Below are 27,425 nucleotides of genomic sequence, written 5' to 3' on the forward strand. Positions count from 1 at the left end.
CCAGCCTTTTGATGTTGTAGTCATGGCGGGAGGAATCTCCTTGTAACAAAAGGTTTCTTCCCCTCTCAATCCTGCAGATGTCACGTTCTGACCTTAGTTCCTTTGTTTTGTCTTTGTTTTAGTATGGTCAGGGCGTGAGTTGGAGTGGGCAGTCTATGTTCTTTTTTCTATGATTTGGGAATTCTGTGTTTGGCCTGGTATGGTTCTCAATCAGAGGCAGCTGTCAATCGTTGTCCCTGATTGAGAACCATACTTAGGTAGCCTGTTTTCACCCTTGAGTTGTGGGTGATTATTTTCTGCTCTGTGTTTTGTGCATTCACCGTACATGACTGTTTCGTTGTCGCTTTGTTTTGTTTCAGTGTTCAATTGTTCTATTAAATCAATATGGACACTTAACATGCTGCGCATTGGTCCTCCTCTTCTTCCATCACCAACAACGGCCGTTACAGAATCACTCACCACCAATGGACCAAGCAGCATGGTAAGGTGGACTCCTGGATATGGGAGGAAGTTCTGGACGGCAAGGGAGTCGACACATGGGAGGAGATCCTGGCGGGAAGGGATGGCCTTCCATGGGAACAGGTGGAGGCAGCTAGGAGAAAGGAACCAGCGGTATGTGGGAACACGGCTGGCAAGGAAGCCAGAGAGGCAGCCCCAACATTTTTCGGGGGGAGGCACACGGGGAGTGTGGCAGAGTCAGGAAGCAGACCTGAGCCAACTCCCCGTGCTTACCGTGGAGAGCATGGGACTGGTCAGGCCCCGTGCTGTGGGGTGATGCTCACGGTGTGCTCTGTGGCAGCGTCCCGCATTTTCCAGGTGGAAGCTGGCATTCAGCCAGAACGGGTGGGGCCAGCTCTGCGCTCGAGACCACCAGTGCGCCTCCACGGCCCAGTGTATCCGGTGCCTCGGCCAAGGAAGAGGCCTCCCTGATGTCTCCCCAGCCCGGTGACTCCTGTGCCTGCTCCCAGAGCCAGGTCTCCTGTGTGTCTCCCCAGTCCGGTGAGTCATGTGCCTGCCTCCTGTCCGGAGCTGCCAGAGTCCCCCTCCTGTCCGGAGCTGCCGGAGCCGTCCGTTACTCCGGAGCTGCCGGAATCGCCCGTCACTCCGGAGCTGACGGAATCGCCCTGTCCGTTGCCCGTCCATTCGGGACCCTTTGCTAGGGTCCCCAGTCCGAGTGCGGCGGCGAGGGTCGCCGCTCTAAAGAGGCCACGGAGGCGGTTTAAGAGGCGGACAAAGACTATGGGTGAGTGGGGTCCACGTCCCGGCGCCAGAGCTGCCGCCGCGGACAGACGCCCACCCAGACCCTCCCCTATAGGTTCAGGTTTTGCGGCCGGAGTCCGCAACTTTGGGGGCGTACTGTCCTATTCTGACCTTAGTTCCTTTGTTTTGTTTTTGTTTTAGTATGGTCAGGGCGTGAGTTGGGGTGGGCAGTCTATGTTCTTTGGGATATCTGTGTTTGGCCTGGTATGGTTCTCACTCAGAGGCAGCTGTCAATCATTGTCCCTGATTGAGAACCATACTAAGGTAGCCTGTTTTCACCCTTGAGTTGTGGCTGAATATTTTCTGTTCTGTATTTTGTGTATTCACCGTACAGGACTGTTTCGTTTCGTTCGTTGTCGCTTTATTGTTTTGTTTCAGTGTTCAATTGTTCTATTACATCAATATGGACACTTAACACGCTGCACATTGGTTCTCTTCTTCCACCACCAACAACGGCCGTTACAGCAGAGCCCAAAGGCAGAGTTTCTACAGGGTATTTACGACCGTCATAAAGCGGCCAACTTCACCCCTCTCCCCCTCTGCGGGGGAGAGAGAAGGTGTTGTAGAGCGTACTCACTGTAACCTGATCCTTCGTATCCTCACAGGAGAGTCATAACAACGTGCTGACACCAGGCCAGCACAGTACAGCTTGACTCAGCTTGGCTCAATTGTGAGAAAAGGATATAACTTTCTTCCTATAACAAAGCTTGATTTGCGTAGTACAATAGTAACTTTAATGAACTAAAGTATTGTGGATGAAAGCAGTTTGGCTTTATAGTTTGATAATGGACCTAAGGAGAGTGTAATACCTACAAACAATATTCCAACTTCCATCAGACACTTTTATAGAGAGTGTTTGCTTCAAATCTAACATTGGGCACACTAGTACTCAAGTGAGGCACTTGTAGCCCTTGTAGGCCCTTGTAGGTAGGCATGTGTGACCACAATTTAGAAAAGTCCCTTTCACTGAACTTTATTGTGCCTTGAATAATCGCTGAGTGGCTGGCATTGCAGGTGGCAATAATTTTCCCTGGCTTCCGGTGTGTGTGCACAAACAAACATGTGCAGATATAGTGCATTCGGAAAGTATTCAGACCCCTTGACTTTTTCCACATTTGGTTATGTTACAGCCTCATTCTAAAATGGATTTTAAAAATAAATCCTCATCAATCTAGACACAATACCCCATAATGACAAAGCGAAAACAGGTTTTTAGACATTTTTTGAAATAACCACGCCCTCAATGTCAACAATATGAAGGAGCTGATCATGGACTTCAGGAGACAGCAGAGAGAGGACTCCCCTATCCACATCGACGGGACCGCAGTGGAGAAGGTAAAAGATTTTGAGTTCCTCTGCATACACATCACAATCTGAAATGGTCCACCCACACAGACAATGTGGTGAAGAAGGAGCAACAGCGCCTCTTCAACCTTACAAGGCTGAAGAAATTTGTCTTGACCCTCACAAACCTTTACAGATGCAGATCCAGGACACCTACAGCAGCCAATGTCACAGGAAGGCCAAAAAAATATGAACCACCCGAGCCACGGTCTGTTCACCCCGCTATCATCCAGAAGGTGAGGTCGGTACAGGTGCATCAAAGCTGGGACAGAGAGACTGAAAAACAGCTTCTATCTCAAGGCCATCAGGCTGTTAAATAGTCATCAATAGCCGGCCTCCACCCAGTACCCTGCCCTGAACTTAGTCCCTGTCACCAGCCAGCTACCACTCTGCATCTTAGAGGCTGCTGCCCTATGCACATAGACATGGAATCACTAGCCACTTTAATAATGGAAAACTGGTAACTTTAATAATATTTACATACTGTTTTACTAATTTCATGTGTATATACTGTATTCTAGTCAATGCCACTCCGACATTGCACATCGTAACATTTATATGTTTCTTAATTCCATTATTTACTTTGAGATTTGTGTATATTGTTGTGAATTGTTAGATGCTACTGCACTGGAGCTATGAACACAAGCATTTTGTTACACCCGCAATAATATCTGCTCAATATGCGTATGTGACCAATACAATTTGATTTGATTTCCTGTTACTTTCCTTTTTTGCGGGTACTATTTAATGAAACTGCCAGTTGAAGACTTGTGAGGCGTCTGTTTCTCAAACTAGACACTCTAATGTACTTGTCCTCTTGCTCAATTGTGCACCAGGCCTCCCACTCCTCTTTCTATTCTGGTTAGAGCCAGTTTGCTCTGTTCTGTGAAGGAGGTAGTACACAGCGTTGTATGAGATCTTCAGTTTCTTAGCAATTTATCACACGGAATAGCCTTCATTTCTCAGAACAAAAATAGACTGACAGGTTTCAGAAGAAAGTTCTTTGTTTCTGGCCATTTTGAGCCTGTAATCAAACCCACAAATGCTGATGCTCCAGATACTCAACTAGTCTAAAGAAGGCTAGTTGTATTGCTGCTTTAATCAGGACTAAAATTTTCAGCTGTGCTATTTGCAAAAGGGTTTTCTAATGATTAATTAGCCTTTTAAAATTATAAACTTGGATTAGCTAACACAACGTGCCATTGGAACACAGGAGTGATGGTTGCTGATAATGGGCCTGTGTATGCCTATGTAGATATTCCATTAAAAAATCTGCCGTTTACAGCTACAATAGTCATTTACAACATTAACAGCTCTACACTGGATTTCTGATCAATTTGATGTTATTTTAAAACAAAGACATTTCTAAGTGACCCCCAACTTTTGAATGGTAGTGTATATTGGCATTTTGATTCCACTTTAAACTTTTCTAAACAACAAGCCACTGCAAATACTGTAAAGACTTGTAGAACAGTAGCACATACGCTAAACATTTCTGAAAAAACAAACCATGAAACAATTTGTCACTGCCACAACTTGGGCCCACAGTGTGGGTCCCACAGGAGATAAACTGGCTACTACAGGCCCCTAATAGATTAACTATAATGTGTGCAGGTGTACAGGATGGCAAACCACACAGTAGGCTGTCATTTCATCTGTTCACACTCCGGCAGAACAATGCAAACACACACACGCTAACACATACAAACACACATGCACAAACTCAAACATCTACATCAACAGGACTGCAGTAAAGAGGGTCCGCAGTTTAAGTTCCTCAACATCCACATCACTGGGACTTGACATGGACCAACAACACCATCACTCTTGTCAGAGGGCGCAACAAAGCATATAATTCCTAAGGCGGCGTAAGAAATTCGGCATGCCACCCCGGTTCCTCTCCAAATAATACAGTGAGAGCGGTTGCATCACGGCATGGTACAGGAATTGCTTCATCCATGACCGCAAGGCCCTCTAGCGGGTGGTGAAGACGGCCCAGTACATCACTGGGAAAGTGCTCCCACCCATCCAGGACATCTACTCAAAATGGTGCCTGAGGAAGTCCCACATCATACACACACACACACAGTGTACAAAACATTAGGAACACCTGATCTTTCCATGACATAGACTGACCAGGTGAATCCATGTGAAAGCTATTATCCCTTATTGATGTCACTTGCTAAATCCACTTCAATCAGTGGGGGGAGACAGGTTAAAGAAGGATTTTTAAGCCTTGACACAATTGAGACATGGATTGTATATGTGTGCTATTCAGAGGGTGAATGGGCAAAACAAAATATGTAAGTGCCTTTTGAACAAGGTATGGTATTAGGTGCCAGGCGCACCAGTTTGAGTGTGTCAAGAACTGCAACGCTGCTGGGTTTTTCAGGTTCAAACGTTTCCTGTGTGTATCAAGAATGGTCCACCACCCAAAGGACATCCAGCCAACATGAAACAACTGTGGGAAGCATTGGAGTCAACATGGGCCAGCATCCCTGTGGAATGCTTTCGACACCTTGCAGTGTGTCCCGCCAAATTCAGGCTGTTCTGAATGTGTTTATGTTTATTCTATTCTTCTATCCTACTGAGCCATTTACTTTGTTTGTATTATTTCTTATTGTTGTTGCATTGTCGAGAAAGAACCTGCAAGTAAGCATTTTGTTGGACTGTGTATTCCATGTGTAACCTGTACATACGACTAACAAAACTTGAAACTTGAAACATACCCACACACACACATACAGTCTGTCGACTGCCAGGAGCAGCACAAAAATATCCATGCCATCGATTCTGGAGCCTGAAAGCGATGCAAGGCTACAGAGCGGCAACATTTTTAACTGGCTGAGAGAGTAAGGGAGGGTGGCATAATGCAGGGAGGGAGGAAGAGACAGAGGGTTGGCTCCTGATCAAAGAGAGAGAGAGAGAGAGAGAGAGAGAGAGAGAGGGATGGAGAAAGAGAGTGAGTGAGCAAGAGTAGAGGAAAGAAGAGAGTTGGAGATAGAAAGCCAGAAGGAGGGGAAAAAGGAAGATAGAGAGGGAGGGTGAGAAGGGGGTAGAGATAAGGACAGTTCGAGATAGAAAGCAATGGAGAGGGGGAAAAAGAGGATAGAGACAGAGGAGGGTGAGGAAAAGTGAAGGAGAGGAGAGGAAAGAAAGAACAGGGTTGGAGAAAGAGAGATACTAGGAAGAAATGGTCGACAGGAACAAGAAAGAAACAGTGAAAAAAGAAGGGATGAAAGGACTTGATAGCTCAAGGACAGAGGGATGAACTCTCCCTCCCACCCCCTTCTCAAAAGAAAGAAAGGAGGGCCAATTCTACAGAGAGGACCTGGGTGGCTTATACTGTACGTTTTTATCCTCCTCTCCCTCTCTCCATCTGGTTCAGTGTTTTTTTAACACCAGGAATGTCTTTTGCCAGACATGATGCAACTGAGGGAAAGATGCCTGGCAGGACCCTGCGGGCATCTTGGAGTGTGCCTGTTTCTCTATAAAGCCTCTCTTAGTATGATCTTCTCCTAAGGGAAGTGAAAGGGATTTAAACATCTATCTCTTAGGGAGGTGTGAATTCAGCCCCCCCGTCTCGGAGCACATCTATGTAGGCACAAAGATGCCATTGAGCCTTGATGTCTCACGGTTCTCAGTTGCCCAGTGTATCTCTCATCGTTTTCGATAATGGAGGATGGTGGAGAGGAGGAGGAGAGGAAGAGAGGAGAGAGAAAGAAGGCATGCAGGGGGATAAACAGGCAATGTGGGTAGGAGGAATCAGAGTGACAGACAGAACCCTGGAGGATGGAGAGGAAAAGACATGAAGGAGGATGTGGCAGAGAAACATAGGCAAACGTACTATGGAGGGATATGGAGAAGTGGTGATTGAGTCCAAATGAGAGAGGGGGGGGGGTGAATGAGTGCGATAGAGGGGGAGGGGTGAATTGGGATGGAGAAAGGGACAGACAGAAGCTGAGAGAATTTGATCCCCCATTTGTCTCTGCAGACAGTGAGCTAAAGCGATGGGCTAAGGCCATATGGCACAGCCTTCTACGCCTGCACTGGGCCTTTCAAAACATACCACACCTCCGAACGGAGATTCAGCCCTTCTCTGTTACGAAACCTGGTGCACAGGGCAGCATTTCAACTACCTAGGAGATAATGGAGTGTGCTATTGTCCATGTGTGCATGTGTGTATGTATGTACTGTATGTGTCTTTGTCTATCGACATTAACCCATCCCATTGCAAGTACTCCGGGCTGCTGGCTGAGCTGTAGTTCCCAAATCCACCTGCAGGGGCTGCTGTGGCTCTGCCTTGTGAGCAAGCCCCCTCTGCAACCCCAACCTAACCTTACTACCTCTATATTTGGGCAGAGAAATAAGGAACGGACAAGTAGACCTGTTGTCTACCTGCTTGTGAGACTGGCCTGACACACAAACACAGGGGCGAGGGCACTTTGTATACTATGTAGAAAATGCCTTCTTGCAATTGCAGGGGACATCACACAAAGCAGTTGTACATAGCAGTTGTCTGACAAGGTTTGACAAAAAGGAAGAGAGCAAGAGAGAGGGATGGCGAGGAAGAGGAGGAGAGAGAGAGCGAGAGAGCGAGAGCACAATCATCGCTGTCTGTATATGTATGTATAATAAACGGACAAAGCACATTTTAGTGTTTGTAAATTGGAGAGTTAGATGAATCTAACATCTGTACAAACAAAACATGACAGCCCATCAGAATCAATAAATGAATCAGCTAATCATCCATTGAAATTAGCATTTATCTACCTGCCCATCTACCCAAGAATAAAATAAACAATTAGTCAGTCCATTTGAATTTTGTGGTGTGAAGTGAATAGTCAACAGAAGGCTAGTTATTCACAGAAGGCTTTACAGGGCCAGATTACATTTAGACAAGAATAATCTGACAGTAGAGAGAGATATAAACATAGTGATGATGGAATGGAACTGAGGCTTGGTAAAAACTGGTTGAGTGCGTCCCAAATGGCACCATATTCCCTTCAATGTGAACTACTTTTGACCAGGGCCCATAGGGCTGGGGCGGCAGGGTAGCCTAGTGGTTAGAGCGTTGGACTAGTAACCAAAAGGTTGCAAGGTTATGTCCCTGAGCTGACAAGGTACAAATCTGTCGTTCTGCCCCTGAACAGGCAGTTATCCCACTGTTCCTAGGCCATCATTGAAATTAAGAATTTGTTCTTAACTGACTTGCCTAGTTAAATAAAGGTAAAAAAAGACATGTACTATGCAGGTAGTAGGGTGTAATTTGGGACACACAGTTGACTTTGTACTATAAGACTGTGTGAGCCTGGGATATACTTTAGTCCAATAGAAAACCATAATGTCATGGAAGCATGATGTAAAATTCCACGACAATTTATTTTCAACATATTTTTCATAATAATACTACAGTAATAATAGAGTCATTTTGGATCAAGACCTGGTAAACTTGTTTTTTTATTAAACGTGTTCCCACATTGTTGTTACAATTGAGTTAACTTGCTCAGTGCATTAAAACAAATTGAATAATCCTAAATGTGTAAACCTTACTGTCACGCCTTTTATGTCTCTATTTGGTTTGGTCAGGGTGTGATTTGGGTGGGCATTCTATGTTCTTTATTTCTATGTTTTGTGTTTCTATGTTTTGGCCAGATATGGTTCTCAATCAGGGACAACTGTCTATCGTTGTCTCTGATTGGGAATCATACTTATGCAGCCTGTTTTGCCACCTTAGGTTGTGGGATGTTGTTTTTTGTTAGCTCTGCGTAGCCTACGGAACGTGACATTCGTTGTTCTTTTGTTTGGTGGTCGGATTTAATAAAGAATCATGAACACGTACCACGCTGAACCTTGCTCCACTTCTTCCGACGAGCGTTACACTTACCCATCAAGGTGCTACACACCAGTGAAATTAAGCATGCTTAACAAATAAATACTATTTCATCCTAGACCGGTTACATACAGTACATAGAGACTTAACTGGCTTAGCTGAGAATGTCTATACCTGACATTGGAGATTAGAGGTCGACCGATTATGATTTTTCAACGCCGATACCGATATCGATTATTGGAGGACCAAAAACGCCGATACCGATTAAGCGGACAATAGTTTTTGTTTTTTTGTGTTAATGACAATTACAACGATACTGAATAAACTTTGATTTCAACTTAATATAATACATCAATAAAATCAATTTAGCCTCAACCAAATAATGGTTTAAATAATGCAAAAACAAAGTGTTGGAGAAGAAAGTAAAAGTGCAATATGTGCTGTGTAAAAAAGCTAACGTTTCGGTTCCTTGCTCAGAACATGAGAACATATGAAAGCTGGTGGTTCCTTTTAACATGAGTCTTCAATATTCCCAGGAAGAAGTTTTAGGTTGTATATACAGTATTATTGGAATTATAGGACTATTTCCCTCTATACCATTTGTTTTTCATTAACCTTTGACTATTGGATGTTCTTATAGGCACTTTAGTATTGCCAGTGTAACAGTATAACTTCCGTCCCTCTCCTCGCTCCTCCCTGGGCTCGAAACAGGAACGCAACTTACCTTGGCTTACTGCATTCGCGTAACAGGCAGTCCTTGTTGAGTGCAATGAGAGAGAGGCAGGTCGTTATTCCGTTGGACTCGTTAACTGTAAGGTTGCAAGATTGGATCCCCCGAGCTGACAAGGTGAAAATCTGTCGTTCTGCCCCTGAACGAGGCAGTTAACCCACCGTTCCTAGGCCGTTATAAGACAATAAGAATGTGTTCTTAACTGACTCGCCTAGTTAAAAAAAAGGTATATATAAAAAATATATATGTAGATTTTTTAATAGGCAAATCGGCGCCCAAAAATACAGATTTCCGATTGTTATGAAAACTTGAAATCCGATTAATCGGTCGACCTCTATTGGAGATATTAGGGAGAGAGGTAAAGGAAACATATGTGCACAAACATTTGTAAAATAGGATGCAGTTAGTAAAATATTTAGATAATAGATATTTGTCCTGCAATTAAACAAATTGAGATAATATCAATATGCAAACAAAATAAATCAAATCAGACATTTGAGGATAACACAAATAGCATAAACCTATGTCATGTCATCAAAATACCATTGACAGTGTCACGCCCTGGTCGAAGCAATGTATGTTTGTCTTCATTTATTTGGTCAGGCCAGGGTGTGACATGGGTATTTGTGGTGCGTTTTTGTCATGGGGTTTTTGTAGAGTGTCTAGCATAGTCTATGGCTGCCTGAGGCGGTTCTCAATCAGAGTCAGGTGATTATCGTTGTCTCTGATTGGGAACCATATTTAGGCAGCCATATTCCTTGAGTATGTCGTGGGTGATTGTTCCTGTCTCTGTGTTAGTGTTCACTAGATAGGCTGTATAGGTTTTCAAATTTCCGTTTGTTGTTTTTGTATTGTTCATGTTTTTTTTCATCTACTAAAGATGTATCGAACGAACCACGCTGCATTTTGGTCCGACTCTCATTCGACGGAAGAAAACCGTAACAGACAGACTAACAATTGCCAGGCCATTACTGTGTTTAGAGAAAGTTATGTGTTATTGTGAGTCACTTTTGTCACATAATGAATTGCCATATTAATATTTTTCCATTACCATGTGTGAGGGTCTAAAATATAAACCTGTAATATGAAAACCACATCTCTGCATTCAATATCCATGGGCTTCCAAATTGACACCTGCACGAGTGATTTTCCAATGAACCTCACTGATATCCTTTTGTTTCAGAGGTTGTCTACTTGAAGATCTTCTCAGCTTGACCCCATAGAGCACCATGTCAACTAGCACAAGCCACACCATTGGCGATTAACATTGATATTCTAATCAGCTGCTGCCGAACCCATTACAGCTACATTATGGCCAATTACTCAGCATGGTCACAAAAACTCTTTGAAGTCTGGGCCATGGGTTGCCAAGCAGTGGACGGTTGCCCTGTAAAGAATCCATCCGCCCCCTCTGAATGTTTTTTTTCCCTCTTAATTATATATATTTTTTTCATTGCTACCATCACTCTCTGTTTACTGTGAGTGATGCTAAAGGTTTCGCTTCCTGTTGTACGACAACGCAACATCACAAACATGTATGCACAAACACACACGCAAACACACAGAAAATAAAACACAAACACACGGAAACAGACACACACTGACAAACTCAAACCTCACGCACTTCCTGTATCCATTAAAGCAAGCTCTCGAATATGAAATACATCCCAAGGCTATGATTCACTCCAATCAATAATAAACATCTCTACAAAAATGTGGCTCACCTCAGAAGATAGCAACCGTGCTGCACGGCACGTTCTGATTGTCATTGAATCACTCCACCATTTGATCTATACAATGTGCCGTATTCACGGTACACGATTTCCACTCAAAAGACCCTGAGGCATAGTATTTTCTTACGTCTGCTCATACTAATCAAAGCGACATCTCTTTAAGCCTCTGAATGAGATGACTCACTGGTTCTCGAAGCAGGGGTACCTGTGGCTCATGACAAGAGACAGATGTTTTCGTCTGAGATGGCGTCTCAGTCTCTGATGCAGAGCTCTCATCTGTCAGTCGACCTTGAAGCGTGATGGATGTCTGCTACAGTGTTTCTGACATGGCACAGAGCTTGGGGGACAGAGAGCGTAAAATCAGGGGCTTTTGTCAGATCATTAGCTCCACACCGGGGGTAAGCTCTGACCTTCCATCAGGGAAAAGAATTACAACCGAGAAAGGCTTTGGTAAAGACGAACTGTGAAACGGGAGGAGGCAGTGGATAGCAATGGGTGTTTGTCACTGCATTGAGAGACAAACACCCAGGGACAAACACCCACAAAGATACTGTAACATTAGTTGTTCATTCTCTCCTCTTACAAGGGCACCCTCTGTACAGCCTTCAATCCAAAAGTGGGTGTTAAAGTACTTTGTTGCTTCTAGTCCAAAGTTGGTGCCAATTCAGATATAATTCCAATACAGAGCCAGAAGCACAGACAACAACTCCCAGTTTCAGTTGATTTGGTTTGGCTCAGCCTTCGCCTCAGCCTTTGCCTCAAAAACACTCCACATTACACAAGACACATCCGAGGGAGCTTATGTCAGTGGGGGTCAATAACAAAACACAATGGACCAACAGCTAATTCCCGAGGAACACCATCCCAGGATAAAATCTGTTCTGTGTCTAAGGTGATGATGTATTCCTTCTATCCCCCAGACATAAATGTGTTGAGCATTGTCTGAGTGATTGACAAACTCCCATGATGCCTTGCCATGGTTGCAGATGCTAGTCTGCACTGACGGTCGGGGGGGAGATAGACTGGGGCATGCTTGGCTTGTGCTTCTGCTCTTTAACCGGTTGGCAGTCTCCTCTTGATTAGGCCCCAGTGCAGTCACCGGAGATGGACTCTGCTGTAATAGTGTCTGACAGGCCAGCTAGAGCCGCCAAGGAGCTGACACAGATGCTACCGTCCTGAGGAGATAGCCTTGCCCCCCCCGCCTTGACTGAATAAAGGCAAATTGGAGGCCAGACGCTGCATACATTTTCATGGTGTTAATTTGGGTGACTGGTTGGGTTGTGAAGCCTTGAGTGATAAATGTAGGACAATATCTTTAGATCTCATCTTCATTTCTAACATGGTCACATGAGCTAGTTGGGCTTATGCATGCACCAATACCTGACTCTCACCAGTGAGTTTACCCTACTAAACATGTTCCTATCTACGGCCCATACACCAAAGGACTGCCCTTCTGGCCTTTTCCATGAACTAAAACAGCACGGACAGTACAGGAGTGCCCATCTATCAACATTGCCCTTCAGTCAATCTGAATTAGCTCCCAAAGATACAGCTCTGGGAGATGCCACCAGTGCTGGGCTCTTCTTCACACTGATTTGAATTGGCACAATTGTCATGCAAAAGGTGGAAGTCAATTAGGGTTAAGTGCCTTGCTCAAGTGCATACAGCTTTTTCACCTAGTCAGTTCAGGGATTTTAACCAGCAACCTTCCAGTTACTAGCACAATCTCTTAACCACTTGGCTACCTGCTGCCCAATGCAACTCTCAAAGGGCTTACAGGTCCAAAAAATATATTTTCTAACCAAAAGGGTTATTCTATTGTCCCCATAGGATAACCCTTTTGGGTTCCATGTAGAACCCTCTGTGGAAAGGCTTCTACCTGGAACTGTCACGCCTTGGTCATTGTATCTTGTGTTTTTGTTATATGTTTGGGTAGGCCAGGGTGTGACATGGGTTTATATGTTGTATTTCGTATTGGGGTTTGTATTAATTGGGAGTGTGTATTATTAGGGGTGTGTCTAGTTAGGCTTGGCTGCCTGAGGCGATTCCTAATTGGAGTCAGCTGATTCTCGTTGTCTCGGATTGGGAACCGTATTTAGGCAGCCTGAGTGCGCGTTGTATTTCGTCGGTGATTGTACCTGTCTTAGTGTTAGTCACCAGATAGGCTGTATTAGTTTCACTCGTTTGTTGTTTTGTATTTTCAGTTATTTCATGTACCGCATTATTCTTCATTAAAAGTCATGAGTAACCTACACGCTGCATTTCGGTCTGACTCTCTACAAACAACAGACGAAGTTCATTACAGGAACCAAAACAGGTTATTCAAAGGGTTTTCCTATGGGGACAGCCAAATAACATTTTATGTTCTAGATAGCACCTTTTTTTTCTAAGAGTGTAGAAAGAGAGACGGGGGGTAGAGAGTCAGCTGGAGAGTTGCGGAAGGTAGTGGAGGAACAGATAAGAGGGGTTCGATGGAAAGAAGGAAGGGGGAGCAAGATATAACAAAATTAATGGGAGATTAAACATATTCTATCATGTCTTATCCTATCATAGTGGCATGTCACGTCAGTGATGATACAGCACCTGTCTCTGCTAAGAGGGTGCTAGTGTAACAACTCCCAATAAAATACTTATACTTAACCACTTCCTGACACATGCACTTTAGTTTCACTACAAACACTAATGAATATTTGAACAGCCATCATCTTAAACCAGGGTACCTGTTATTCCAGTGTCCCTAGGTGCCCTTTATCCAAGGCTCTGCCTGGGAATTACAGCTCTATGGACTGTACGACTCACAGACGGTTCCCTGATAAAAGGATCATAAATGTATACAAATACATGGAACAAGGTTTCCATCAGGAGCCCTCTTATTATGGCCTCCTGAATGCCACCAGGGACTGTACCGTGGTATAGCTAGTGTGTGTGTGTGTGTGTGTGTGTGTGTGTGTGTGTGTGTGTGTGTGTGTGTGTGTGTGTGTGTGTGTGTGTGTGTGTGTGTGTGTGTGTGTGTGTGTGTGTGTGTGTGTGAGAGAGAGTGCTTTCTGGGGGAAGTGTTTGCTCTGAGAGAGCTAGGAAGGACATTTTGTTCTGTTCCACTGTCACATCTACAACACGACTTGCATTATCTCTATCTTTGAAGTACTATCCCAACCTAACATTAGAAATGAAATGACATAAACATGCTGAATAGCCAGTAGCAACCAGATATTAGAGGAAATAACAGCAACATTGTGGACTGATACACAAAATTACATTAAAATGCTGAAATCCAGTCATGTGCAGTGTCGTGGTAATTTCCTTCATTACTAAACATTGAGAGAGCAAACCACACAGAAGTCAGAGTTATATTATGAAGTCTATCTTTAATTATATATGAGCTTCACCATAGCCCTGTGACTCTCAGATGAATTCAGTGTCTATAAATGAATTCTCTGAGAGTGCTTGCAAAACAATTCTAAGTATCATTTATAGCCAAGACACACCCATCTCAACTCACATGATGAAACACAGATCTTAGGAACATTACAAAGGAAGACTTTTAATTGAGAGAGGAGTATCCCATAGCCAGACAGCATTAGCTATAAATTATTGTTCAGTTTGGTCTCTTTAGACAAGGTTCTATTCTCGTTCTTGGTACCACTTAGGACTAAAACATTACCTCATCCAATGGCATATATCAATTGTCAAATCTAGATACTCCCATTTCAAATACCACCCCTCCTGGACAAGATCAGGAAAGACAGTGAGCCTCTTAGGTCATATACTAGGTCAAGATAAGGGCAACCTCAGAGGGGACATACAATAGTTACAGACACATTCCCATAAGAAGACAAGCCTCCATTCTGTCCTCCTCCCCTTATGATATTCTTCATAGCATCACATGGTTTAACAGATACATTGACATATGAAGACAAGCCTGACCTCTCCCCTCTCTGGGCCCCAAGTGACTAAGCCCTGGAGAAGAGAGAGGAAAATGCAACTGCCAACAGTATTATCCAAAAGAAGACATTCTAATGACATATCTCACATAAGCATTATTATGTAAATAAAACATCTTGTTTATTAATGTTACCTAACTAATTCTGATTCAGCCATGACAGCAGATAGATATAATGTATTACAGCAGAGAAAATGTCACAACCCAAAATTGGAGTTACAGAACACATTGTAGACAGGGTCAAAACTATACCTTGAAGAGCAAGCCAGAGCCGTTGAAACAATAGCCTTATTGAAAAAATTAATTGAGATGCTAGAAATAGTCATACTCCGACATGAATGGATCATATCATAAAACGATATCAAGATATTTCACAGCAGGTCCAAGTATCACATGACTGTGAAACTGTAGCACAACACACACGCACAGCTTGTTGTGTGGTAGTGATAGTGAGTCCTGCTAAAGACCTGAGCCTCAGCTCCTCAAAAGAGGCAGTGTGAAATGGACTAGCTATCTAACATGGTTGCTGAATGGACATCCCGCCTTTGAATAGCACCCATTGATTCTCGCAGATCAAACCGACTTCCTCCTCACAGCTATACTGCACGTAACCCCTCAGCAGCTTAAAGTGTGTGTGTCGTGTGTGTGTGTGGAGAAGTACTCAACCCCCTCAGACACAGCCTACCCCTATAAGAGAATCATGTTTGCTGAATTACAATGCTTAATGGAATAAAAACATGGCGGCTATTAGGTTTAAGCGCATTGACGTCAGGTCCCGTCCCGTCCATACATACAGAGACACAGGATGCCATGGTAGGCCGTGACCCAAGGCCAAACCAGTATTAAGTAAGTATGAAAGGAAAGCGGTGTGACCCGCTCCTTGCTATGCTTCACAGAGAGAGCTCTATCCCGAATGACATCCACTATCAGTACGAGATCTCAGGGATGAGAAATGGAGAGGTAATGTAATTTATCTGTGCGCTTTTACTAATGTCCGCTCCCAGGGATGTACGAAATTGAGATTAAAGCAAACGACCGATCGAGTGTCGTCTGCCTAGAGCGTCGGCGCTGGGTGTGCTGATAAGCTCGCCACATTGGAAGAGAGTTTTGAGCTGAAACGCATAAGGCATATCCTTATGCTTTATCTTGGTATAATCTTTTACATTTGTAATATAGAATATATTCGTTTGAATGAGGTGAGAGTAATACAAAAATCTATCAATGGATGGCTGGTTTGCTGCCTTTGTTATAGATTGGTAATAAACTGAACCATAGCACAGCATCATTCACTGGATTTATGATACTAATGAGGGTATTTAAATCTGTTTTTTGTCAATGGCAATAACATCAATAAAGTGGAATGCATTAAACAGCCACCGTGACTGAGAGTGGCATTCAGTTTTATGAGAAGTAGTAAATTATGTCTTTACTATACAGTGTAGTCACCTCCCTCTTGATAGCTAGTGGGTGTTTTGTTTTCAGCTGAGGAATAGGTCTAGAAAAATGTAACCACTCTCAAATTCATAGACAGAACATCCATGACAACAAAATAATAATAATTTTGAGGCTATACAATGTTTGTTTACAATTACATTGTTTACAAACAAAAAAGTAAAGTAAGTTTAATAAGTATAGTATATATACACAATATATATTATATTTTGGGGGATATGAATTTGAACTAAGCTCATAACACATTCATAATTTATATTCTTCAAGAATCAATGGCTGTATCATGAATTTAAAAGTCCAAAAATAGACGTAGCAATCACAGATTGCCCCTTTAAATGGAATGTTTTGTACATTTAAGTCCAATAAACTATAAGAAAATAAAGTTGCACACTCCATATATGAACTCCCAGTAATTTATTGGTTAAATCAACATTGCGTAAAGTCCAACATCTTAATTTGAAAAACAACAAACCGTCAGCCCACCATAAGAAGAATATGCAATTTTTCACCAAAACATTTTCTGAGAATAAAACATTGAACAGTGTCTTACCTTGAAGTTACAGATGCATGTCACGGTCTCTCCAATTCTCAAACATTCTCCATCAAACTTGCAGGTGTTGGTGTCGCACAAGAAGAGATCTGTGTCCCGGTCATCAAAACCTGCCATGTAAAAACACAAATCATAAAATGTTAGCTGAATGCGTAAACATACTGAAGCAAAAGTGGGAGGTACGCAAAAATAAATTGCATTATGCAGATGAGTCCAAGGCCCCTTCCTTAATGGCACCCTATTACCTACAGTGCACTGCTTTTGAGAAGAGCCCAATAGGCCCTGGTCAAAAGTAGTACACTATATTGGGAATATGGTCCAATTTGCTATGCATCCCAAATGTCTTATCAGGGTCATTAGGTTGTGTTAAATGTGTATGTTTAGTGTTTATTGGGATCTTTAGTAGCTCATTATCAGTTTAAAATAAAACAGAACAATGACACAAAATATTTTACATTTATCTATACAGTCCCATTGAGATTAAACGTTATTTTGTGAGAGAGACTTATTAAACACAAGAACCATCAGGATTTGACACCTACCGAATGGCGCCAAGAACAGCATTATAAGGTCTACATTTTAAGCTGTGTAATAATCCCATTTAACATATACCATCGAAAAACAATCAAAGTCAATTGGAAAAACAACTGAATGAATAATCTATGTTTTTGAAGTCTTCCATTAGTCATGCTACATTTTGAAGCAAGAGTCTTTCTTTGTCTTTAGGGAAGTAAGTTCTGTCTGGCTTTACATAATACGGTTGGCACTGCATCTACATCCCAAATGGAACCTAAAAGTAGTGCAATGTATAGTGCATAGGGTGACATTTTGGATTTGATCCAATTCAGTCTAAATTAGGTAACTCAAATGACTCAGACAAAGCATTCCAACCCCGAATCATGCAATCACATGGGCATGAGGCAGGACAGAAAGCTCCGGGCTACTATTCTACCTGAGCACATTGCTTACAAATAGCATGCACATTTCAAAGTGTAAATTTGAAACAAAGAAGCCTTAGTCTTTTATACAAAACAAAAACACAAAAAGAGTGCAAATATTGCCACAATTTCATAGTTAAATGTACGTTGTCATGGTTTTTAAAATTCATTCCATGATTCTAACTTCGAAACCTGCATGTAAATGCAGGCAGCAACATATCATTAAGTGCTCTCTATACAGGCTCAGGAATGGCATATTTTAACAGAATACTGAATGTATTTACTTCCCATTTTCATCCGATATATGGTGAGACTAGGGCTGTGGCGGTCATGAAATTTTGTCAGTCGGTGATTGTAAAGCAACTAACTGCCGGTTTCACGGTAATAGACTGCTAATTAACATAAACAAATGTAGCATCTCCTGTCTTCCACGCATAGCCTACAAGCAACTGATACAGACCTTTTGAAAAGTCGTATAATAAATCCATGTAGTATAGCCTACACCACCAAAATAAATCTATTATTTATTTTAGACAGTTCTAAAGAAACATGATATGAAGAAAATGTCATCTATTTCAGGAGAATAGAATAGCATACTCTGAGTTGTCCTTATGAAAAGCCCTGATCTGGCTATGCCATATGACTGTGGGCAAGACTTGTTCAATGGACAGACAAGATTTGCTTAGAATTCCGTGGCATTATTTTATACTATTTTACAATATGAAGAATACAATTGAAAATAGCTGAATAAAATAGAAAGGATATTTTCTCCAAGCGATTTGAGGGAGTGTGCACATGCGGCTATTCTGTGTTGAACGGTTTACAAAGACACAGGTAGTCCTATATGCTTGATTTAGAGTTATTTATGTAACTTTAGTTGTGATACAAATGTTGGGCTTTATGTTTAGTTTTTTAGTACATTCTAAGGCTGCACGATGCGACTCTAATGATCATTTGAAAAAAGTGAAGCTCTGCTTTGTTTTTTGCGCACTTCATCAGTCTCACATTCACAATTTGACAAGCACTTGATAATTCCTTGAATTTCCCGGCGGCATCCCCTTGTGTGGCCGTAATGTCCCCTAAAAAAAGCAATGCCAGTGGCTGTTGTACCCTTGGGATGAATATAATAATTGTAATTCCTTTCTCCCGGCTGCGTACTCCTAAGTGACTCTCACTCACATGGCTCTCCGTCATGTGATTGGGTCTTTCTCACAGGCTACAAGTGAAGACAGACACATCGGGGATGCAACTGCGCGCATCCTTATCCAATTCCAAGGCACCTATTGAAGATAATGGAAGAACTGTCCACATTTACTTTTTGTCAGCGAACAAGATGAGTAGGCCTAACGAACAGCAAAAGCCTATGTCAATCTACTATCCCCCATAGTACAAAAATGTACCTATTCTATTCTGTGCAAGAAATACATATTCCAAACATTGTCTGGGACAGTTGTGGGATGCGATAGATCCCAAATTAATACAACCACCAGAATAAAAAAAAGTTTTAAGCAGTGAGGCTAACGCAACAGATCAGAACATTTAGCTTAAAATGTTGATAAACTATTAGGGTTTTTCTTCACATTATAAGCATAGCAATGAGCACGTGGCAATAGGCTATAAGCATGAATGTTCCATTAGCAGGAAAATCCAATTCTCAAAAGTGACCCAAATGCAAATATGCATGTAACGCTTTTATTATATAAGTACATTTTAATGGTGAAAATGATCTTCCCCAAACTTGTATGCCTGTTTGGCTCTACACTCATTGTAAATCTGATGAATGTGCTTAATTTTAAGAAGTTATTTGGCCATTTTAGTTCAACCTTATCAAAACATATAGGCCTATGGGCTAGCCTACATGATGTGTGCGACTATGATTTGAAAAAGTCGCAAAAACAAGGCATGCGCTGTTTCTTTCCTTAAGCTGGGCATCATTCCCAAGTGATAATATACAGTGCCTTGCGAAAGTATTCGGCTCCCTTGAACTTTGCGACCTTTTGCCACATTTCAGGCTTCAAACATAAAGATATAAAACTGTATTTTTTTGTGAAGAATCAACAACAAGTGAGACACAATCATGAAGTGGAACGACATTTATTGGATATTTCAAACTTTTTTAACAAATCAAAAACTGAAAAATTGGGCGTGCAAAATTATTCAGCCCCATCAAGTTAATTCTTTGTAGCGCCACCTTTTGCTGCGATTACAGCTGTAAGTCGCTTGGGGTATGTCTCTATCAGTTTTGCACATCGAGAGACTGACATTTTTTCCCATTCCTCCTTGCAAAACAGCTCGAGCTCAGTGAGGTTGGATGGAGAGCATTTGTGAACAACAGTTTTCAGTTCTTTCCACAGATTCTCGATTGGATTCAGGTCTGGACTTTGACTTGGCCATTCTAACACCTGGATATGTTTATTTTTGAACCATTCCATTGTAGGTTTTGCTTTATGTTTTGGATCATTGTCTTGTTTGGAAGACAAGTCCCAGTCTCAGGTCTTTTGCAGACTCCATCAGGTTTTCTTCCAGAATGGTCCTGTATTTGGCTCCATCCATCTTCCCATCAATTTTAACCATCTTCCCTGTCCCTGCTGAAGAAAAGCAGGCCCAAACCATGATGCTGCCACCACCATGTTTGACAGTGGGGATGGTGTGTTCAGGGTGATGAGCTGTGTTGCTTTTACGCCAAACATAACGTTTTGCATTGTTGCCAAAAAGTTCAATTTTGGTTTCATCTGACCAGAGCACCTTCTTCCACATGTTTGGTGTGTCTCCCAGGTGGCTTGTGGCAAACTTTAAACGACACTTTTTATGGATATCTTTAAGAAATGGCTTTCTTCTTGCCACTCTTCCATAAAGGCCAGATTTGTGCAATACACGACTGATTGTTGTCCTATGGACAGAGTCTCCCACCTCAGCTGTAGATCTCTGCAGTTCATGCAGAGTGATCATGGGCCTCTTGGCTGCATCTCTGATCGGTCTTCTCCTTGTATGAGCTGAAAGTTTAGAGGGACGGCCAGGTCTTGGTAGATTTGCAGTGGTCTGATACTCCTTCCATTTCAATATTATTGCTTGCACAGTGCTCCTTGGGATGTTTAAAGCTTGGGAAATCTTTTTGTATCCAAATCCGGCTTTAAAATTCTTCACAACAGTATCTCGGACCTGCCTGGTGTGTTCCTTGTTCTTCATGATGCTCTCTGCGCTTTTAACTGACCTCTGAGACTATCACAGTGCAGGTGCATTTATACGGAAACTTGATTACACACAGGTGGATTGTATTTATCATCATTCGTCATTTAGGTCAACATTGGATCATTCAGAGATCCTCACTGAACTTTTGCAGAGAGTTTGCTGCACTGAAAGTAAAGGGGCTGAATAATTTTGCACGCCCAATTTTTCAGTTTTTGAATTGTTACAAAAGTTTGAAATATCCAATAAATGTCGTTCCACTTCATGATTGTGTCCCACTTGTTGTTGATTCTTCACAAAAAATACAGTTTTATATCTTTATGTTTGAAGCCTGAAATGTGGCAAAAGGTCGCAAAGTTCAAGGGGGCCGAATACTTTCGCAAGGCACTGTATCATTCACAATTCTTAGGCTAATAAAGTCACCCATCAGACTATTCTTGATTGTATCTTGTTTTTACATATTCAAACTAACATAAGTGTGAAATTTGTTTGGATTTAGAATGGACCATTATCATGCACCTGTCTAGAAAAAAAAGGGGCAGGGGAAAAAAATACATGTCATGCACTTAAAATAGTGAATGGAGGAGGCTTTTCCCATGGTTCATTTTCATGCTAGCCAGGTAGGCTATACTTCTGTTGTAAAGAGAAGCATTGTGCTTAATATTAGGAAAGTGGAGAAATAAATATAATAGGCCTTGCATATAGAAAGCTGATGGAACCCTGTTTAATAGAGAAGATCACTCTGTTTTCTCACGCAATTGCATAGCCTATAAAAATGGTGTGCATCATGAGCTCATAGTGTTCGTCAAGTGTTCGTCAAGTGTTTGATTACACTTGCGTTGATGTCAGAGTGATTAGACGGACAGTAGAGTGCTGAGTACCAGGCACGTAGCTGGTTTGGTAGGCTACTTATGACCATCAGCAGCATCAGAGCTTGGAGAAGACTAATTACCTGACTAAAAAGGAATTTAACTGCCATCGTGACTGCTGGTGTGGCGGTAATATGGTCACCCTAACAGCCCTGGTTGAGACTGAATCACCTAGTAGTTAACTGTGTGACAAGTAAGGCCTTCAGACAACCATGTTTAAGACCAAATAAAGCTAGAAGCACAGTGGTTGAGGAAATCATTCCAGAGCCCTACTACACTCTTAGACAGGTGCTATCTAGAACCTCAAACAGTTCTTCAGCAGTCCTCTGGAGAACCCTTTGAATATTTATTTTTGGTTTCAGGTAGAACCCTTTTGGGTTTCATGTAAAACCCTTTCCTGGAATCAAAATGGGTCAACCAATGGGGACAGCCGAAAAACCCTTTTGGAACCCATTTTTTCTAAGAATGTATCCTAGCAGTATGGCCAGAAGCAGCTTTAACGCTTACATAACACGTATGATTTTGCCTGCTAAAGAAGGTAAATAGCCCAAACCCATAGAATTCACAAATAATGTCTCTGTCAAAAATGACACCCTATCCTCTTTAGAGTGCACTACTTTTGACCAGGGCCTGTAAGGGCTCTGCTCAAAGGTAGTGCACTATATAGGGAATAGGCTACCATTTAGGATGCAATCAATGGGTCTAATTACTGCCATAGAGAATGATTTGAGGCTTAACGTATTCCAAGCATGTTTATGAAAGCGTTAAACAAGGTCAACCTTTTCAGAAAACAGGTTGCATCCCAAATGGCACCCTATTCCCTATATTACATTTGACTAGGGCCCATGCACCCTATTCCCTGTATAGTGACCACATTTTTACCAAAGCCCTAAGGTGTCTGGTCAAAAGTAGTGCACTAATATAGGGAAACGGGTGTCATTTGAGACGAAAACAAAGTTAGGTAGATTGAAGTGGAGGCTCCCCCAGAAAGGATGAGGAGAATGGTTCACCTTTGGGTTTGGTACCACATCCAATCGAATGGAAGTACTGTAGTGACAATTTATTTTGTTAAATATGGCTTCAAATGTATAATAATTCTCTGAGCTTAACATCCCATGTATGAATATGTTATTCAATGCATTTATTAAATTTACTAATTGCAGTTAGGCCAAATTAAATGTTTCATCACATGTAATTAAAAAAAAAAAAATCTAATAAATTACAATTGAAAATCAAATATCTGAATGATCCTCGGTATGACAATATTAAAACAATTCCATATGTTAGATAAGATTATATGGCTGCTGGACTGATATACTGATGAGAATAGGGCACTATGAGGTGTCATGGAGAAGTGGCTAGGGGCTGACACATTGGTGACACTCGCATTGGAGAGGAATGGCATGCTACCTGTTAATTCCCTTCTTGGAAAGAAAAAGAGGAAAGATGTTCACATGTTCCCAGCACAATAACATTAGCCTGCTTTGTCACATAAACCAGTTTTATTCACTGACAAGTCACTTCAGCAAAGTATTCTTCAAAAATGTGACTCATTTCAGGAAACTAGGTATATGTTGCGCATCACTACTTCACAGGATAGAGATTTGAACCTAACCTTTTTTAAATCAAAATGTCTTTGTTGGCATAAATGTCTTCTGAAACATGTGAACTTTCATGTGTCTCAATAACAAAGGTGTATGCTATCTGTAAATACAAATACAATTGTTAAATGATGAGCCTAGTTGGTTTAGCCACAGAAAAAGGAAGGAACCTTCCTGCTATCCACGATTGACTGAGATAATGGGTGGGCTGAACATGCCGAGAAATGAGTTCGGTTTGGTCTGCCATGTAGCATACTTCTGTCTATAACATGACCTGATGAGTATGAGTAGGAAACTCTTTCTAATGCAGCTTTTTTGAAATATATCACGTAGTAGAACTGCAAAGGTGTTGCTCTCCATTTTCTGCAGGACCGAGTTTTGAAATCAGTGGAATGCAAGGTGGAATTAGTGTATGATAGATAAGGAGGTGGAGAAAATGTGGATGGAGTCGAAAAGAGAACACACAGAAGGCTGTGGTATAAAACAACTGTCTCCGGATTGGTCTTCAAACTAAGGCAACCAGGGCATCTGTGAAAGACAGGGAGAAGCGTCCATCCATGTATATGGTCTAGCTCAATAGATTTTCAGATATTACACGTTTCTAATTTTGTCAGAAAGTAGTTTTAATTTCAGGTTAAAGTGTACTGTTAGCGAGCTCGCTATGTAATGTATTATGTATGATCTGTGTAGTAATATTATTCGTTCTCAGAGCCATTTGCATTTCTAGTTATAGCCTAATGTAAGCTAACTAACATGGAACCTGGTTGGTTAGCTACCTGCAGATTCATGCAGGGTAGTAACATTATGAGTTGGGATTATGGTTCGTTGTTTAGCTAGCTAGCTAGCTACATGTCTAAACAAAAGACTTCACTATGCAAGTAACCATATCAATAGAATGTTCATGATGTCACCGTGACAACTGTCAATAGACGTAGCTTGTACATCCGCTCTGGCTAGCTAATCTGACTTCAGAGCACTCGTCTGAGTATGCCACAGCACAGAATAACTGATGAATTTACAAACGCTCAACACCTAAACTGTTGCAAAAAATAGTAATGACATTTTTGCCAGCAGCACAGTTGCAGTCACCAACACACTGGATAACATAAAACAGCCTTACCAGCTCTGCTAGGGTGAGTAAAATGGTCAAAGTGAGCTGCCTCATTTGTGTCTGGAAGTAGCTAGCGAGTGCCATGTCTTTGGCATCATTGAAGTGAAGACTTATGTTATTAAATCAGTTCTCTGTAGTTATTATTACATGATTAAACTAATCATGTACATGTAATTAACTAGGAAGTAGGGGCACCAAGGAAAACCTCAGTTTACCAAATTATATTTTTCCTAATATAACTCTTCAGATATTTTAATATCTGATCAATTAGTCTTCTAAACAATTAATTATTCTTTACCTCACATTAGTCTCATTCCAAATGTCATACATTGTTGGTTATCTGCACAAACCCAGCCTTTAATATGAATCCACCCATACATCAATTGTCTTAATCATTTATTTACTAACTAACTAAATAATCACAGAAATGCGTAAACAAACAACACAGTAGATATGGTTACAAGGAAATGATAGGGGAGGTTCCCTAGTCGGCTAAACCGATATGACCGCTTGGTGGACAAAGAGAAGTTGGTGTGGACTGAAAAGGCAGGAAAGAACAGAAGGAGTCACTACACAATTGATAAGTATATTATTTGAAATGCTAATTCTTTTCACATGAACGCTCACTCATTCGGGAATAATTGCAATCAAAATAAAATGAAAGGGGTGACAGTCCCCCACAAATCAGAGGGTGTATCATCGGAAGCATAGTACACTCAGCGCATCAATGTTTTTCTTGCTGAGACGGCCGCAGTGCTTGCGGAAGTGTCCGAAGGGCAAGATACGTTCATCTCAACTACCGTATTGCAGGACTGCAAGGAGGAGGGAAGTACTCATTCACAGAGACAGCTGGCTCAAAATCATGAAAAGAATGGTCGTCAGAGGACATCAGTTAACCACCTAAATGAGGAACTCAATTTAACCTTGCGCAATACCCTAGATGCAGTTGCACCCCTAAAAACTAAAAACATTTGTCATAAGAAACTAGCTCCCTGGTATACAGAAAATACCCGAGCTATGAAGAAAGCTTTCAGAAAATTGGAACGGAAATGGCGCCACACCAAACTGGAAGTCTTCCGACTAGCTTGGAAAGACAGAACCGTGCAGTATCGAAGAGCACTCACTGCTGCTCAATCATCCTATTTTTCAACTTAATTGAGGAAAATAAGAACAATCCGAAATTTATTTTTGATACTGTTGCAAAGCTAACTAAAAAGCAGCATTCCCCAAGTGAGGATGGCTTTCACTTCAGCAGTAATACATTCATTAACTTCTTTGAGGAAAAGATCATGATCATTAAAGTAAATTACGGACTCTTCTTTAAATCTGCGTATTCCTTCAAAGCTCAGTTGTCCTGAGTCTGCACAACTCTGCCAGGAACTAGGATCAAGACAGACACTCAAGTGTTTTAGTACTATATCTCTTGACACAGTGATGAAAATAATCATGGCCTCTAAACCTTCAAGCTGCATACTGGACCCTATTCCAACTAAACTACTGAAAGAGCTGCTTCCTGTGCTTGGCCCTCCTATGTTGAACATAATAAACAGCTCTCGAACCACAGGATGTGTACCAAACTCACTAAAAGTGGCAGTAATAAAGCCTCTCTTGAAAAAGCCAAAATTTGACCCAGAAAATATAAAAAACTATTGGCCTATATCAAATCTTTCATTCCTCTCAAAAAAGCTTGAAAAAGCTTTTGCGCAGCAACTCACTGCCTTCCTGAAGACAAACAATGTATACGAAATGCTTCAGTCTGGTTTTAGACCCCATCATAGCACTGAGACTGCACTTGTGAAGGTGGTAAATTACCTTTTAATGGCATCAGACCGAGGCTCTGCATCTGTCCTCGTGCTCGTAGACCTTAGTGCTGCTTTTGATACCATCGATCACCACATTCTTTTGGAGAGATTGGAAACCCAAATTGGTCTACACGGACAAGTTCTGGCCTGGTTTAGATCTTATCTGTCGGAGAGATATCAGTTTGTCTCTTTGAATGGTTTGTCCTCTGACAAATCAACTGTAAATTTTGGCGTTCCTCAAGGTTCCGATTTAGGACCACTATTGTTTTCACTATATATTTTATCTCTTGGGGATGTCATTCGAAAACATAATGTTAACTTTCACTGCTTTGCGGATGACACACAGCTGTATATTTCAATGAAACATGGTGAAGCCCCAAAATTGCCCTCACTAGAAGCCTGTGTTTCAGACATAAGGAAGTGGATGGTTGCAAACTTTCTACTTTTAAACTCGGACAAAACAGAGATGCTTGTTCTAGGTCCCAAGAAACAAAGAGATATTCTGTTGAATCTGACAAGAGCGCAGAGCATACAGGTCGCAGTGGTGGGTAGTATATGGGGCTTTGGTGACAAAACAAATGGCACTGTGATAGACTGCATCAAATGTGCTGAGTAGAGTGCTGAAGGCTATTTTGTAAATTACATTGCCGAAGTCAAGTATCGGTAGGATAGTCAGTTTTACGAGGGTATGTTTGGCAGCATGAGTGAACGAGGCTTTGTAGCGAAATAGGAAGCCGATCCTAGATTTAATGTAACCAGTAATGTGTGTGTATGCTGAAAGAACAGTGGCAAGAGTGGGTAAAAACATGTGTTTTGACAATGAATCTCATCCGTGGTGTAATGGTGCCTGAAAAAATGGGTATATTATTATTTTGCCAAAGATTTCCCAAACGGCCTGCCCAGCGAATGAAAAGCGCCCTGTGTGAATAATTCTATGACCAACAGTGACATACACTCTGAATGACCTAAAATTATAAATCCCATATTGGTCTTTCACAATCCAAGACGTCAACTGAGTCAGAAATTCACAGAGTTCAGATTTTCCCAATTTGTTTCACGCTTTCACTCAAAGAAAA

The 27,425-nt window shown here is 41.7% G+C and overlaps 1 protein-coding gene across 1 annotated transcript in view; it reads right to left on the reverse strand.

Annotated features, from left to right (window-relative positions):
• The window catches only part of LOC118367202 (tomoregulin-2-like), a 162,924-nt gene that overhangs the window by 108,592 nt on the left and 26,907 nt on the right, over positions 1-27,425 (reverse strand). The window contains exon 2 of the mRNA XM_052493947.1: positions 16,843-16,952. Coding sequence (XP_052349907.1) covers positions 16,843-16,952 — 110 coding nt within the window. The remainder of the gene's footprint in view (positions 1-16,842; positions 16,953-27,425) is intronic.

The sequence above is a fragment of the Oncorhynchus keta genome, chromosome 34, assembly GCF_023373465.1.
Source record: "Oncorhynchus keta strain PuntledgeMale-10-30-2019 chromosome 34, Oket_V2, whole genome shotgun sequence".
NCBI lineage: Eukaryota > Metazoa > Chordata > Actinopteri > Salmoniformes > Salmonidae > Oncorhynchus > Oncorhynchus keta.